The 16,742-nt window shown below is 36.6% G+C and overlaps 1 protein-coding gene across 6 annotated transcripts in view; it reads left to right on the top strand.

Annotated features, from left to right (window-relative positions):
- RAP1GDS1 (Rap1 GTPase-GDP dissociation stimulator 1) overlaps nucleotides 1-16,742 on the top strand; it is a 326,851-nt gene that overhangs the window by 274,722 nt on the left and 35,387 nt on the right. For all 6 annotated transcript variants that reach the window (XM_037529845.2, XM_037529841.2, XM_054687846.1 and 3 more), the window contains 2 exons: nucleotides 10,405-10,531; nucleotides 13,888-14,016. In XM_037529845.2, the coding sequence (XP_037385742.1) occupies nucleotides 10,405-10,531; nucleotides 13,888-14,016 (256 nt within the window). The remainder of the gene's footprint in view (nucleotides 1-10,404; nucleotides 10,532-13,887; nucleotides 14,017-16,742) is intronic.

Consider the following 16,742-nt stretch of genomic DNA (forward strand, 5'->3'; position numbering starts at 1 on the left):
TGGAAGCTCTATGTTTAGTAGGTCCAGAAATCTCCACACAGCTCTCCATAGTGGTTGGACCAGTTTGCACTCCCACCAACAGTGCAGAAGAGTTCCTTTTTTCTCCACACCCTCACCAACATTTGTTGTTGCTAGTTTTTTTTAATATGTGCCATTCTCACTGGTGTAAGATGGTATCTCATGGTAGTTTTGATTTGCATTTCCCTGATTACAAGTGATGTTGAACATTTTTTCATATGCCTGTTGGCCATTTGCATTTCCTCTTCAGAGAAGTTTCTTTTTAGCTCTTCTGCCCATTTTTTGACGGGATTATTTTCTTTGTTGTTGTTGAGTCTCATCAGCTCTTTGCAGATTTTTGTGATCAGTCCTTTATCATTAGTGTTGGGTGCAAAAATGTTCTCCCAGTTGGTGGGGTTTCTCTTTGTTTTTGTTATTGTCTCTTTTGCTGTGCAGAAGCTCTTTAATTTGATGTAGTCCCAGCTGTTTATCTTTGCCTTCACTATCACTGCTTTGGGTGATGTGTCTGTAAAGATGTCTTTGATGTGCAAATCACATAGTGTTTCGCCTATATTTCCTTCTATATATTTTATGGTTTCAGATCTTATGTCTAGTTCTTTAATCCATTTTGAGTTGATTTTTGTGTATGGTGTGAGGTAGTGGTCAAGCTTCATTCTTTTGCATGTAGCGACCCAGTTTTCCCAGCACCATTTATTGAACAAACTTTCTTTGCTCCAATGCATAGTCTTTGCTCCTTTGTCAAAGATTAGTTGACCATAAATCTGTGGGTTTATTTCTGGATTTTCTATTTGATTCCATTGGTCTGTGTGTCTGTTCTTGTTCCACTACCATGCAGTTTTGATGATTATGGCTTTGTAGTATAGTTTGAAGTCTGGGAGTGTGATGCCTCCATTCCCTTCTTTTTTTTCAGGAGAGCTTTGGCTATTCAGGGTTTTTGGTGATTCCATATGAATTTCATCAATAATTGTTCTATTTCTTTGAAGAATGACATTGAAATTTTGATTGGAATAGCATTGAATCTGTATATTGCTTTTGGTAGGTGGCCATTTTAATAATGTTTATTCTTCCAATCCATGAGCAGGGGATGTCTTTCCATTTCTTTGTGTCTTTTTCTATTTCTTTTAACAGTGTTTTATAGTTTTCTTTGTATAGGTCCTTTACCTCTTTTGTTAGATTTATTCCCAAATATTTGATTTTTTTTGTTTCGATAATAAAAGGGGTGTTTTTTTTGATTTCTTCTTCTTCAGATTTATTGTTTGTGTATAGGAAGGCTACTGACTTTTGCGTGTTGATTTTGTATCCTGCCACTTTACTGAACTGATTGATGAGTGGAATTAGTTTTTCTGTGGAGTTTTTGGGGTTCTCTATGTATATTATCATATCATCTGCAAAGAGTGATAGTTTGACTTCTTCTTTTCCTATTTGGATTCCTTGGATGTCTTTCTCTTGTCTTATTGCTCTGGCTAGGACTTCCAGTATTATATTGAAGAGCAGTGGTGAGAGTGGACATCCGTGTCTTGTTCCAGATCTTAATGGAATTGCTTTCAGCTTTTCACCATTGAGAATGATACTGGCTGTTGGCTTGTCATAGATGGCCTTTATGATGTTGAGGTATGTTCCTTGTATCCCAAGAATTTCAAGGGCTTTTATCATGACTGCATGTTGCACTTTGTCGAAAGCTTTCTCAGCATCTATTGATATTATCATATGGTTTTTATATTTCTTTTTGTTGATGTGTTGGATAACGTTGATTGATTTTTGGATGTTGAACCATCCTTGTGTCCCTGGAATGAATCCTACTTGGTCGTGGTGAATTATCTTATGGATACATTGTTGGATTCTGATAACTAAAATTTTATTGAGGATTTTTACATCAGTGTTCATTAGGGAGATTGGCCTGTAGTTTTCCTTTTTTGTGTTGTCCTTGTTTGGTTTTGGTATTAGTGTAATGTTGGCTTCATAGAACGTGTTTGTTATTGTCCCTTCCTTCTCAATTTTTTGGAAGAGTTTGTGAAGGATAGGCACTAATTCGTCTCTGAATGTTTGGTAGAATTCATTTGTAAATCCATCAGGTCCTGGACTTTTGCTTTTGGGGAGGTTTTTGATTACCATTTCAATTTCGCTAATTGTAATTGGTCTGTTTAGGTGTTCTATTTCTTCTTTATCTATCTTTGGGTGATTGCAGAGTTGTAAGAATTTGTCCATCTCCTCTAGATTGTTGAACTTGTTTCCATATAACTGTTCATAGTAGTTACTGATTATTCTTTTGATTTCTGCTGTGTCCGTTGCGATTTCTCCTCTTTCATTTGTGATCCTGTTTATTTGTGCTTTCTCCCTTTTTTCCTTTGTGAGCCTGGCTAGGGGTTTGTCTATTTTATTGATTTTTTTCAAAGAACCAGCTCTTGGTTTCATTGATCTTTTGGATTGTTTTTTTAGTTTCAATTTCATTTATTTCTGCTTTGGTTTTTATTATTTCTTTTCTTCTACCGGTTTTGGGTTTTTTTTGTTGTTCTTTTTCTAGATCTTTGAGCTTCGAGATTAGGTTGTTTCTTTGAGTTCTTTCTTGTTTCTTGATGTGAGCTTCTATTGCTATATATTTTCCTCTTATTACTGCTTTTGCTGCATCCCATACATTTAGGATATTGGTGTCCTCCTTGTCATTCAATTCAAAGAATTTTTTAATTTCTTCTTTGATCTCCTCATTAGTCCAGTGGTCTTCCAGTAGTGTGGATTTTAATCTCCATGAGGTAGGAAAGTTCCTTGCCTTCTTTTTATGGTTTATTTCTAGTTTGATGCCTTCATGGTCAGAAAAGATGGTTGATATGATTTCAATCTTGGTGTATCTGTTGATGTTTGTCTTGTGCCCCAGTATGTGATCGATCCTGGAGAATGATCCATGTGCGCTTGAGTAAAATGTGTACTCCGTTTTTTTGGGGTTTAGTGTTCTATAGATGTCTGTTAAGCCCAAATGCTCTAGGTCCTTATTCAGAGCTTTAGTTTCTTTACTTATTTTTTGTCTTGTTGAGCTATCCATTGTTGATAGTGGTGTGTTGAAGTCTCCCACTGCATATGTGTTTTCTCTGATGTCTGTTTTCAGAGAGGACAACAGTTGTCTGATATATTTTGGTGCTCCTTCGTTTGGTGAGTATATGTTAATGAGTTTTATTTCTTCTTGAAGTATTGTCCCCTTGATCATAATGTAGTGACCATTGGGGTCTCTTTTTATTTTTTTGAGTTTGAAGTCTGTTTTATCTGATATAAGTATAGCTGTTCCTGCTTTCTTTTTTGGTCCATTTGCTTGTAGGATTGTTTTCCATCCTTTAACTTTGAGCCTATTTTTATCTTTTGTAGCTAAATGTGTTTCCTGGAGACAGCAAAAGGTTGGGTTTTGTTTCTTAATCCAGGCTGCAACTCTGTGTCTTTTTATTGAAGAGTTTAGTCCATTTACATTTAGAGTTAATATTGATATGTTAGCATCTGTATTTGCCATTGTGTTTGTCTTTCCTTTGATTTTATTTATTTATTCTTTTAATAACTTTTTTTTTTTTGGCCTTCTTTCATTGTTATTCGTACCTCTGAGGTTCTGGCTTTAGGATTCCTTGTAGTATTTTTTGGAGTCGGGGTTTAGTCATAATGAAATTCCAGAGTTTCTCTTTGTCTGGGAAGGTCCTTATTCTTTCTTCATAGAGGAAGGAGAGCTTTGCGGGATAGAGTATTCTTGGTTGGCATCTGTTTTCTTGGAGTCTGTTGACTATGTCCCTCCACTCTCTCCTTGCCCATAGTGTTTCTTCAGAGAATTCTGATGTCAGCCTGATTGGTTTTACTTTGAATGTTATCTGTTTCTTCCCTCTTGTCAGCTTCATTATTTTTTCCTTGTCCTGGATTCTCGGGAGCTTTACTATTATGTGTCTTGCTGTATTTTTCCTTTCGTTGTGGAATTTGGTGTTCTTCTTGCTTCTGGTATATCAATTTTCAGCTCCTTCTTCGCGTTTGGGAAGTTCTCTTCAATTATCTCCTGGAATATTTTGTCTGTTCCTACATCTCTCTCCTCTCCTTCTGGAATTCCTATAACTCTTATATTTCCTTTCCTCATGGAGTCAGATAGTTCCCGAAGTCTTTCTTTGTTCTTTTTCCTTCGTATTTCTCTTTCCTTTTCTGTTTTGGGTCTTTTTATTTCTGTGTCTTCAAGAGTACTTATTCGTTCTTCCTTTTCATCTATTCTGCTTTCATTGCTTTTCCCAGAGTTCTTTAGTTCCTCCATTAATTCTCTGAGCTCCTGCGTTTCTTTTGCTTCCCTCTTTAGGGACTCAATTTCCTTCTTCTGATCATTGTTTTACTTTATGAGTTCTGTCATTTTTTTAATCACGGCAATTTTAAATTCTCTTTCTGGAAGGCTCAGAAGTTCTTCCAAGTTACTGTCGTTGCAATCTGCGGGGTGGTTTTCTTTTTGTGGTGTGCTTTTTTCCTGAGGAGTTGCTAGGTTGCGTGTGGTTCTTCTACTCCCTACTGTCTGTTTTCTAATTTGTCGTATGCATTGGGACACTGTGTTGCTCGGACTGGCCGGCATCTTGGGTGAACTTCTCCGTTCCCCTCTGGCTCCTCCAGGAGCCATCTCTGGCTTCTGAGGGAACTTTCTGCTGGTTTCAGGAAGTCTTTACTGAAGAAATGTCCCTGTTCTAAAATGGCAACACGGGACTTAGTCCCTGAGCATCCGGTCTCAGGCACACTCTTCTGCGTGCCCGGTCTGTCCCGGCCGTCGGTGCCTGTTTCCTCTGTGGGCTCAGACTGCTGGTCGGAAGGGGCCTGACTTGGGCTAACATCCCAGCTGGCCACTGTCTCCTCCGGGAGCCTTCTGCCCCTTTCAAGCAGTCTTAAGAAATTTCCCTGTTCTATGGGGTGTTAGTGACTTTTTTTCTGGTCGCTAGGGGCGCCAGAGATCTCTCCTATTGTCCTTGGGGGGCTGTTTTTCGCCCCACCCCCACCCTATGGGACAGGGAACAGAGCCAGAATGGTAGGGTAAACCTCAATGGCTTTGGGGTGCTGTGTCTGCCTTGTGCCCCACTGTCGTGGAGAACTCACGCCTGAACTTCGTGCCCAGGGTCTCAGTTCAAAGCCCTCAGGTCCAGGACACGGGCTGTAGCCCAGTTCAGTGGCGCGGGAATGGCGCCTTTTGCACCCCGCTCCCGCTCCCGTGCCTGGGCGCCTGGTTCCTGCTTACTCAGTGAGGGACTTTCACCTCAGTGAGGGCCTCCGCGTGTCTCCCCGCAAGCCTAGGTCGCAGGCGCGGGGACCTGGGCAGCCGCGATCCTGATGCGCGTTTGCTTTTCAAGCGTGCCAAGCGCACCACTTTTCCGCGCAAGCTTACCGGCCGGCCCGGGGCTGTGTGGGGGTCTCCTCCAGAGTCTCTTTGTTCTTCTCTAATGGCGCCCAGAGCCGTTCGCTCACCGCCGCGGCGAATTCTGCAGGGTTTTCCACAGCTCCAGTTCATGGGGTGTGGTGGCTGCAATAGTTCCTTTCCACTCACAGTCCCGCTTGCTCTGTAGTTTGTTCTTGTTGGTCGTTTTAGTTTGTTGTTTTCCTCCTCTCTGCTGGTCGGAGAGTGCCGACTCTGTGGGTGGGGGAGGGGAGCAGGGTTCTGTGCTTTCCTCCCTTCTAGTCCTCTTTTATGGCAACTTTCTTCTTCGGGTAGTTTGCTGGAGTTGTCCGTTTATCTTCCGTGTCCCAGTTCTCACTGTGACCTGCCGCTTTTCTTCCCTATTAACTTTTTTTAATGGGAGATCTTACTCGCAGCGTCTCCTCGCCGCCATGTTGCTCCCGGGAATCTATCATAGTTCATTTTTAAACAATGTTTGCTTTCTCCCCTCCCGCCCCCCACCACAGGTATAGTCCCCACAGAATTTCCTTTACCAATGCACCCATGCACAATCAACACAGTCCCCTGTGCTCCTCCCTCCCTCTCTCTGACCCCTCTTCCTCCCTCTCTCTGACCCCTCTTCCTCCTCTTCCCCTGCAGGATGTCTCTGGTTTATAATCACCTATTTGTTTTTCTTTTGTTTTGTTGTGTTTTGTCTTGGTTAATATTTTTCTCCTAATGTCTTATTTGATTCCCCTATATTCCTCCTATAAGTGAAACCATCTGATATTTTTCTTTCTCCTGACTTATTTCACTGAGCATAATTCCTTCTAGCTCCATCCATGTTGCTGTGAATAGCATGAGTTTATCTTTTGATTGCTGAATAGTATTCCATTGTATATATATACCACATCTTCTTGATCCAGTCATCTTTTTTGGGCATTTGGATTTCCAGGTTTTACCTATTATAAATAGTGCTGCAATAAACATAAAGGTACAGGTGTTCTTTTGGATTAATGTTTTTGTGCCCTTTGGGTATATCCCTAAGAGTGGAATTGCTGGGTCCTACGTAGCTCCATTTTTAGTAGGCTGAGGAACCTCCAGACAGCTTTTCACAGTGGTGGGACCACTTTGTACTCCCACCAGCAATGTAGGAGAGTTCCTTTTCACCACATCCTTGCCAACATTTGTTGCTGCTAGTTTTTTTGATATGTGCCATTCTCACTGGTAAAAGGTGGTGTCTCATTGTGGTTTTTATTTGCATTTCCCTGATTATAAGGGATGTTGAACATTTTTTCATATGCCTGTTGGCCATTTGCATTTCCTCTTTGGAGAAATGTCTTTTGAGTTACTCTGCCCATTTCTTGACTAGATTATTTACTTTGTTTTTGTTGAGTCATGTGAGTTCTTTGTATATCTTTGTGATCAGTCCCTAATCAGTTATATGGAGTGCAAAAATTTTTTCCTAGTCAGTGGGGTGTCTCTTTGTTTTGGTTAATGTCTCTTTTGCTGTATAGAAGCTTTTCAGCTTGATGTAATCCCAGGTGTTTATCTTTTCCTTGACTTTCTTCCATATATTTTATGGTTTCAGGTCTTATGTTCAGGTCTTTTATCCATTTTGAGTTGATTTTTGTTCATGGTGAGAAGTAGTTTTCTAGCTTTGTTCTTTTGCATGTGGTAGTCCAGCTTTCCCTGCACCATTTATTGAACAAATTGTCCATATTCCATTGCATATTCTTTGCCCCTTTGTCAAAGATTAGTTGTCCATATAAGTGTGGCTTTATTTCTGGGCTTTCTATTTGGTTACATTGGTTTGTGTTTCTTTTTTTGTTTCAATACCATATTGTTTTAATTATTATGGCTTTGTAGTATAGTTTGAAGGTTGGAAGTGTGATGCCTTCATTCTCCTTGTTTTGGCTATTCGCATTTGTATGTATGTGTGTGTGTGTGTGTGTGTGTGTGTGGTTCCATATGAAATTCATTAGTATTTGTTCTATTACTTTAAAGAATGTCATTGAGATTTTTATTGGAATAACATTGAATCTGTAGATTGCTTTTGAGAAGATCGCTATTTTAATAATGTTAATCCTTCCAATCCATGAGCAGGGGATGTCTTGACATTTCTTTGTGTCTTCTTCTATTTCTTTTAACAGTGTTTTATAATTTTCTTTGTATAGTTCCTTCCCCTCTATTTTTAGGTTTATTCCCAAGTATTTGATTTTTTTTCAATTATTAAAGGGTTGGTTTTCTTGATTTCTTCTTCAGATTGATTGATTGTATATAGGAAGGCTACTGATTTTTGTGTGTTGATTTTGTGTCCTAGTACTTTATTAAACTGGTTGATTATTTTGATTAGTTTTACTATGGAGTTTTTAGGGTTCTTTGTATATTATCACATTGTCTGCAAATGGTGATAGTTTTACTTCTTCTTTCCCTAGCTGGATTCCTTGCATGTCTTTCTCTTGTCTTATTGCTCTGTCAAGGATAATTCTAAGAATTTTTGCACCTCTTCCTAGGTTACTGAATTTGTTAGCATACAGAAATTCATAGTAGTCTCTTATCTTCTGAATTTCTGCAGCGTCTGTTGCCATTTCTCCTTTTCTATTTTTTATTCTACTTATTTGAGATTTCCTCTCTTCTTTTCTTGGTGATCTTTGTTAGAAATTTGTCTGTTTTGCTTGTTTTTCTCAAGAGACAGCTTTTGGTTTCATTGATCTTTTGGACTGTCTTTTTTAATCTAACATATTTTCTTCCCATTATTCTCATGTTCCCTTTTCTCATGGATTTGGGTAGTTATCGGGAATTTCTCCTCCCCTTCCTTCTCATTCTTCCCCCTCTTTTCCCCCCTCCCCCTCCTCTTTTTCCTCTTCCCCCTCTCCTCCTCCTCCTCCCTCCTCTTCCTTCTCCCCCCCCTTCATCTCATGGGGGTCATGAATCAACCTGTCCCTCAAATATATTCATAAAGTCTCCTCAGATCAAATTAAATGACTGTGCATCCGCTATGATACATATATTTTGCATAGACCACAAATGTTTAAGAACATAAACTTGGTAGTCAAACTGTCTGGATCTGAATCTTAGATTTTTTTTTTTAAGATTTTATTTATTTATTTATACAAGCACTGGGTACAGTCAGATGTGTGGGAGAGTGAGAGAATTCACCAGAGACAAAGCAGAGAGCAGAACAGGCAGACTGAACAAGTACACTGCTGAGGGGAGCAGCAGGCGTGGCAGGAGAGGTCTGTAGTGTCATGTGGGACCCTCGCCAGCGGCCAGGGATGGAACCGGCGCTGCAGAGGCTGTCGGCAGCTTCGCAGCCCAGCACTCAACCACTGCGCCACCAGGGGAGGCCCTGAATCTTAGATTTTTACCAATTAATCACTGTTTGACTTGGTGCAAATTTTATAACTGAATCTGAGTTTCAGTTTCATTTATAAACTGGAAATATCTCGCAAGTGGGACTTCAGATAAGAATAAAAATGAACTAATATCTGCAAATTACGCAGGGTATATTTGATAGTCCATAATAGGTAACTACAATATTTCAATTATCTTTATTATATAATGCAATACTACATTCATTTATTTTTCATTTTTCATTGTGTTTGAGAAAGAGATTCCATAAGGTATTCCATTAAATAAGTGTTCATTGAAGTAGGAGAAAAGGCAGTTGTTTTAATAGAAAATAATCAGATATCTGTTAAAGAAAAATGAGGTGAAAAATTAAGATGCTTGGATTAAAGAGAGACTGTTCATTTTTGGTGTGCAAATTTCCTTCGTTTGTTCTCTTTGAACTAAACTGAAATTTTTAGTCTGAATCATAAAATGGAAGATGAACTGACAGTTTAGGAGTCTTTCCTAGGATTACATATATATTTTTGTATCTCTTGTGTTCTTTGTAAGTTAATTGTTGCTTTTATAAAAGTTTTAACTAATTTTAAGAATTCTACACCAACTTCCTATGAACTACCACTAAGTAAACAGTACATTCTTTTAATTTAAAAGGGATTGATCTGTAGTTTTTCACTTTCTAAAAGAGGTCGATGGGAAAGGTCTTCTTAGATGTGGGAACATACCTCCCATAAAAACCTAGTACATGAACTCCATTGATGTTTATCATTAACCATTGATGTTTGATCATTAACCAATATGTAAGCACAAAGCAAAGATACTGTGTAGAAATTTCAAGACAATTTCTTAAAATTTTATAAAAGATGAAAGCATAAAGAAAACCCTTTCCCAAACTTCTTAGAAAATTAGTTTGAAAAATATTTCTAACACAGTTAGTTTTGTATTGCTTAAGCCAACTTGGGCTACTTAAAATACCCACTACTTCAGATTCTTAAGTAGCAAAGAAAAACTTTAAAAATAGTCTTATTCAGACTTTCCATAAAATTGTGTTTAATCCAAGGTATCTAAGACAACAAAACCCTCAGTGTGGTGAAAAAAAAAAGTGGAAATAAATGTAGCCATTTTTAATCTAGCTTCTGCTATATATTCTTTTATATATATATATGCTCTTTTATGTGGTAACGTTAGTTATCATAAAACCTATGAGATATACATGTACTGGATTCCAACATGAATAAAGTCAGTGAGATGCAGTGAGGTTCAATAATTTGCTCATAATAAGTGTTGGCCCTGGGATTTATCATCTCAAACCCTCTATTGCCTTTGGGGAATACAACAGAGTTCAAGTGCTCTGTAGGGGGAAGCACTTTATCCAGAGCTTGTGGAGAACAACTTTCTAATGCTATTAAAAATTTTGAGAAAATAACTTTTTTATTCCAATTTTATTGTCTTCCCATGTATATGAATTTCAGGAGCTTTTTCATTTAGATAATGTCATATTTTGATGAACTAATTTAAAGATAAAGGATTCATACATTTCTTCAATAAAGAATAAAAAAACTAAAGTTAAATGTTAATGATTCATACAGGATACTGTGAGATAATCACTCAGTGATTTGACTAATTGTACATGTAGTTTCTTTTTATTTAAAATTAAGCACATTTATTTGTATTATGTGTAGGATGTAATTAAAGCCATTGTACAGAGTGGTGGTATCAAACATCTAGTTACCATGGCAACTAGTGAACATGTGATAATGCAGAATGAAGCCCTTGTTGCTCTGGCACTAATAGCAGCTTTAGAATTGGGTAAGTACACCAGATATATCTCATTTTCTCCTATTATTATTTTGTATTGAAAGAAGCAAAGATGTGGAATAGAAGTCAGACCAAACCTTGACTAGCAGCAAGTACCAGTATGTGTCCATGTGTCCATTGTGTCTAATTATTTCGAACATCATGTTCTATAGATTGTTACCACAGCTGTCCATTTTAGTTACGCTTTCGATAACATTTCAGGGCAATGTTTTAAGGTTGGTTTGATTCATAAATATCTCATTTAGGGAACAGAAAACATTTTCAGCAGGCTTTATGGAGAAAAGAAATAATATTTACAAAGGAACAGCAAATATAGTTTGCAACTCTATCAGTGATACTTCTAGTTCTATTGCTGGTTTTCTCTTGTTAATCTCCTATCTATCAGCATGGTTTCTATTGCTATTTATGCTTTGCCTTTATTATAAATTCTTAGCTGTATATATTTACATTCAAAGCTCCCCAAAAGCAAACTCAATTGGTTTCTTTCTAGCATATAGCATCCTTGTTGGTTGGAATTCCACATGTGAAAATCTAGTTCATAGACTTCCAGTTTATGGGTATCAGTCTGTGTCTTAGGAACCAATTCTGATACAATAAACTGGAGTCAATTGGAGCCACATATCCTGAGTTGAAAGCCTGGTTCTACAAGGAGAACTATAAACTTAGTAGGCACGACCTGTCCAGTTCAAATGATCCACTTGAGTAAATAATGTTTACTGGTCACTTCTTAAATCCCAGCGATGATTTATGTATGTAATTATCACACTGAGACAAGTAGGCTCATTATCCCCTATCCCAGGAAGAAGAAGCTAAAAGATAAGGTTACTGTATCTGCCTTGAGTTTCGGATTTACTCAGAGTTGTGATATGAAAGATTTGAATTTTCGCTCTCTTAAAGGGTTATAAATTTTAAAACAATCTATATGTACTCTTAAAGATTTACAATAAGTAAGGTATAGAATTTATTTGCATTTTTAACTGAAAAACTTCAAGAAAATATATGGTGACTTTGGTCTATCATTAGAGATACTATGAAGGTAAGATCAAATCCTGGTCTAGCCTGTGATTTCCCAAATACCCAAACTGGCTATATTATGTAAGTCAGTATAGAAATCCAGACATCTTTAAGGTGGGAATACTATGATCAAGAGATGGGAGTGGTGAGGATATTACATACTACACGGGGTCCATGATCTTATTTTAAATGGCTAAAAGTAACGAAGCAATTCCTTGCCCTCCCAGTTTGGGGTACATCTGTTTTTAACCCCTTCATAACTTATATCTTCTAAACAAGCTTCCTGTAGGTGAGTATTTGCCTGTTACTATTATTACTCAGTGTTTCCTAGGGTCCTTGACCTAAGATAAGATACAACATTTAGTCCATACTGCCTTTTAAAACACAACAGAGTTTGAAAACCTTATTTCTCCAGTTTTGTACCCTTGCAAGCTATTTAATATTAAGGAATTCTCACAAAAGGTTTGTATGATAGTATTAAAGCCACCTTGTAGATTTTTAAACAGATGTAAGAAATAAAAGAAATTTCTTGCATATTTTGCCCATTCTCCCAATGATAACATTTTACAAAACTATATGTTGTGTATCTCAACCATCAATATAATTTACCTAATTATTTCAGATTTCCTGTTTTACTTGTACTCGTTTGTGTGTATGTTAAGTTCTGTGTAGTTTTATTACCTCCTAATAGTTTTATTACCTCAAGATACTGAATCCAGCACCACAAAAATACCTCTGTTCATAAACTCTAACCACTACTTCCAATTGCTACCTCCTGCACTGCTTCTAATCCCTGGAAACTACTAGTCTGCTCTTCCTTTCTAAAATGTATTTAATTTCAAAAAATGTTATCTAATGGAATCATATACTGTGTTACCTTTTGGAATTGACTTCTTTTGCTCCTTTGCCCATTCAGTTTGTTTTGTGTATCAATAGTTTATTCCTTCTTTCATCTGAATAATGTTATGTACATAAAGAAATTAGTTTATTCAATTGTAAAGCGCATCTGGGCTGATTCCAGTTTAAAAGTAAAGTTGCTATGAATATTCATATATAAGTTTTTACATGACCATAAATGTTCATTTCTCTAGAAGTACAATTGCTGAGTTTTATGGTAGCTGTTTAATTTTATTTTAAGAAACACACATTTTCCGGAGTGGCTACATCATTTTACTTTCCAACTAGCCCTGTATTAAGTAATCACGTTTTCTCTTCATCCCTCACCAACATTGGGTGTTGTCACTATTTATTTTAGCCATTTTGATATTTGTGTTACAGATATCTCATTACAGTTTTAATTTCCAGTTTTCTAATGACTAATGATATTGGACATGTTTATGTGTTTGTTATCTGTATATGTTCTTTAGTAATAAGCCTATTTATGTCTTTTCCATATTTTCTAATTTATTTGAACTCTTGAGTTTTGAGAATTCTCTGGTAGTCTAAAAATGTACATACAGTTTTATCTTTTACATTTAAGTCTGCCATCCATTTTAAATTCATATTAAGTTCAGTTGTAATACGTTTTGAGGTTGAAGTCTATAGAGGTTGCTATAAATGTCTGATTGTTCCATTGCCATTTGTTAAAACAGCTATATTTCCTCTACTGAATTGATTTTGTACCTTTGTCAAAATTCATTTCAGCATATTTGTGCTATTGTGTTTCTGGGGTCTTCTATTGAATTCCTTTTATCTATGTTAGGTGTCTGTTTCTCCACCAATACCACACTGTTTGATATATGTAAGCATTCCTAGAAAATAATAAAAGGATGAAGTCTTTCCTCTTTATTATTCTTCAACAAGATTGTTTACTCTTCTAGGACCAGTACTTTCCCATATAAATTTTAGTACAAGTTTATCTAATTTTTATAGAAAATCCTGCCAGGATTTTGGTAGGAATTGTATTGAGTTCTTATCTCTTAAGAACCATAGGGAATTACATGGAGAAAATTATGTGGTTTATAGGATTTGCTCCAAAATAATTAGGCATTTGTGAGAGTAAAAGCAGATGACCTTATTGACCTTAATTTTTAAGGATGATAATAGTACATAATGTAGTATTATACCATCTTTTCTGCCTTTGTACATGTTTGTTTGACATTTTCTATAATAAGGGTTTTTAATTACCTAATGCTTAAAGGACTGCTTTTATAGTGAGTTCTAAGCCTGAACTCCTGATAATTGTGGTAGCATCATTTATCTAGGTCATTATTATCATTCCCTTTTGGAAGGTTTCAAATGGTCAGTTTCTAGAGGGGAGCTGGGTTTAGCCAGATTGTACCAGGTTCATAAGTGGTGGATATAATTGATACTTCCATTGTTTCATGTTTCAGGCACTGCTGAGAAAGATCTAGAAAGTGCTAAACTTGTACAGATTTTACACAGACTACTAGCAGATGAATTAAGTGCTCCTGAAATTAAATATAATTCGATGGTCCTTATCTGTGCTCTCATGGGATCTGGTAAGTATTCTATTATTTGATGTCCTTCAACATATGGTTGACATTAAATATTAAATATAGAATAATAATAGTCAGTGGCTTTGGATTTTAAAAGCATTAGAGATTAGTTTATGGAGTATGTGACTGATTTTTAGATTGAAGATAATCTGAAAGTTCTTACTATAATAATAAATAATGTCGTATAGCAAAAATTGCTGTATTAAAAAGTTAATTAGGTATTAAAAAAGTGAATACCTATAAAATTTATATACCCTAAAATAGTATTTTATATAATGAACAAATTCTTATTTTATGTGCTGTGATAATAACTGAGGAAATGGTTCAAGAAGTCATTTGTATAACTTGGTATGTGCTTTATGGGCACTTGGAACATATTCAGTTGTCTTAAGGATTGGAGAATTCTATAATGTCAATTAAATCCTTGTGGATGGTAATGGTGTTTCCATATTCTTGGTGATTTTCTTACTAGTTGTTCTGTCAATTATTGGCAGAAGTTGCCAGCTCTAATTGTGGGTTCATCTGTATCTCCTTTCAGTTTTGTCACTTTATGCTTCATATTTGCAGCTCTGCTGGTAGGTACATACACAACTTTAGGATTGCTGTATATGCCCGTCTGGAGCATTGACCTTTCCATCATTATGCAGTGTTCCTCTCTGGTTTTGGTATTTTTCATAGCTTCAAGGTCTACTTTATCTGACCTTAATATAGGTTACTCTTGCTTACTTTTGAGTAAGATTTCCATGATCTTTTTCTATTCTTTTAATTCCTACCTGCTGGATTGTAGTATTTGAAGTATCCAGTTATGTTTTAATCCACTCTGTCAATCCCTTTTAACTGATGTATTTAACATGTAATGATGAATTTACATTTAATGTGATGACTGATCAATTATGACTTAAGTCTGCAATTTCACTTTTGTCTTCTCTCTTCTGATGCATCTGCATAGCTTAAACCTTTTTTTTTTCAGTCACATAGTCTCTCTCATTTTTTTGGTCCTCAGTATCTGTGGGGATTGGTTCTAAGAACTCAGATACTCAAGTCTCTTCTATAAAATCGCTAGTTTTTGCATATAACCTACATACAACCTCCTGTATATTTTAAATCATCTTTAGATTACTTACCATACTAAAACAATATAAATGTATGTAAACTGTTATTATACTCTAATGTTTAGGAAATAATAAGTTACAAAAGTCTGTACATGTTCCTTTCAGACACAATTATAGCAGGCTTTACTGCATAGTATGAATTTTCAATTCATGGTTGGTAGAACCCATGAAAACAAAAGGCCAACCATAATTTTCTCAAGTATTTCCTCTGTATATATTTAGAACCTCCACATCATACTATTTGAATGTTTATTTTCAACTATCAAATTCATAAAAATGGAGAATTTTATATATGTTGTTAATATGTTAATTTTATATATGTTGTTAATATGTTATGTATTTATCTACATCTTTGCTACATCTGTTCATCTTTCCTGATGTTCCCAGATTCCTATTTTCAAAGCATCCCTTTTCTGCTTAAAGAACTTTCTTTAGTCACCCTTATAAGGTTAGGTCTGCTGTTGACAACTTCTCTTAATCTTCCTTTATTTGATAATGTCTTCATTTATCCTTTTATTCCTGAAAGATATTTTATACAAGTATAGAATTCTTAGGTTAAAGTTACAGTCTTTTTACACTTGAAAACTGTTGTGCCTATAAATATGTCTTTGATGTGTGCAAACTTAAATAAGGGACCAGGAAAAAGAATAACTATAAGAAAGTAAAAATCAAATCAAAATCAACAAACAACTATGAACCAGAGACACTCTATAGGGGGTGGGGAGGCGGGGAGGGGAGGGATTGGGGTCAAAATAAGGGAGTCACAATTGTATGGGGAATATAAAAAGAAAAAAAAAGGAAAAAAGAAAACTGTTGTGCCACTTTCTTCTGGCCTTGATGGTTTTGCAACCATGAAACCATGAGGGGAAGATGTCATGGTCATTGGGTCCTCATTCATGAGCTTACAACTGCAATGCAGAACACAACTCAAGCTCAGGATTAAACAACAATAGGGTTTATTTGCAAAGAGGAGAGCAATAAAAAGAAATTGGAAGAAAGGAAATAGTTAGAGACAGGGCTAGAGGCTATAGCAATGGTTAGGCAGTGGTTTAAAGTAGCAATCACATGTGAAGTTTGAAGATGTGCAAAGGTCTTGGAGGTCTCTGAAGGTCTGAGATCACTACATAGGATTTTACATAAGATCACTGTGAAGGTCTACAAAGGTCTTTCTCGAGGTGGCACCACAGTAATCGGCAACAGCAATCTGATTGCTGGTCTGGGGAGCACTGGACTCCGGACTGGTCAGCGCAAGAAGCACCAAGTGTTGGTGCCGGATATGTAGAAGGTAGGGACAAGTGTTTCAGCTCTTCTTAATGCTAGACATAAGCCTACAGCACACATTTCTTTTAAGAGATATCTAGCACACTGCCACTAGTGTCATTCAGTAGGCTATGTCGGAGGTCAGGTCTACAGAGGTGCTAGAAGACAGGAACCAGTATTACAGCTCTACAAAGATCTTTCCAGTAGAGAGTCTGGATGAAGCTGTCTGAAGCTTAGCTTATGTACCCTCAGAGGCTACATTTCAAAGCTAATTGGTCCATTTTACTTGATTGGCACCTGTGGAAGCTCCAATCAGATTGGTCCATTTACAATACCAGTTATTTGATTGGTGCTAGT

Source organism: Talpa occidentalis, unplaced genomic scaffold, assembly GCF_014898055.3.
Source record: "Talpa occidentalis isolate TD23 unplaced genomic scaffold, MPIMG_talOcc4v2.1 talOcc4.6, whole genome shotgun sequence".
Taxonomy (NCBI): domain Eukaryota; kingdom Metazoa; phylum Chordata; class Mammalia; order Eulipotyphla; family Talpidae; genus Talpa; species Talpa occidentalis.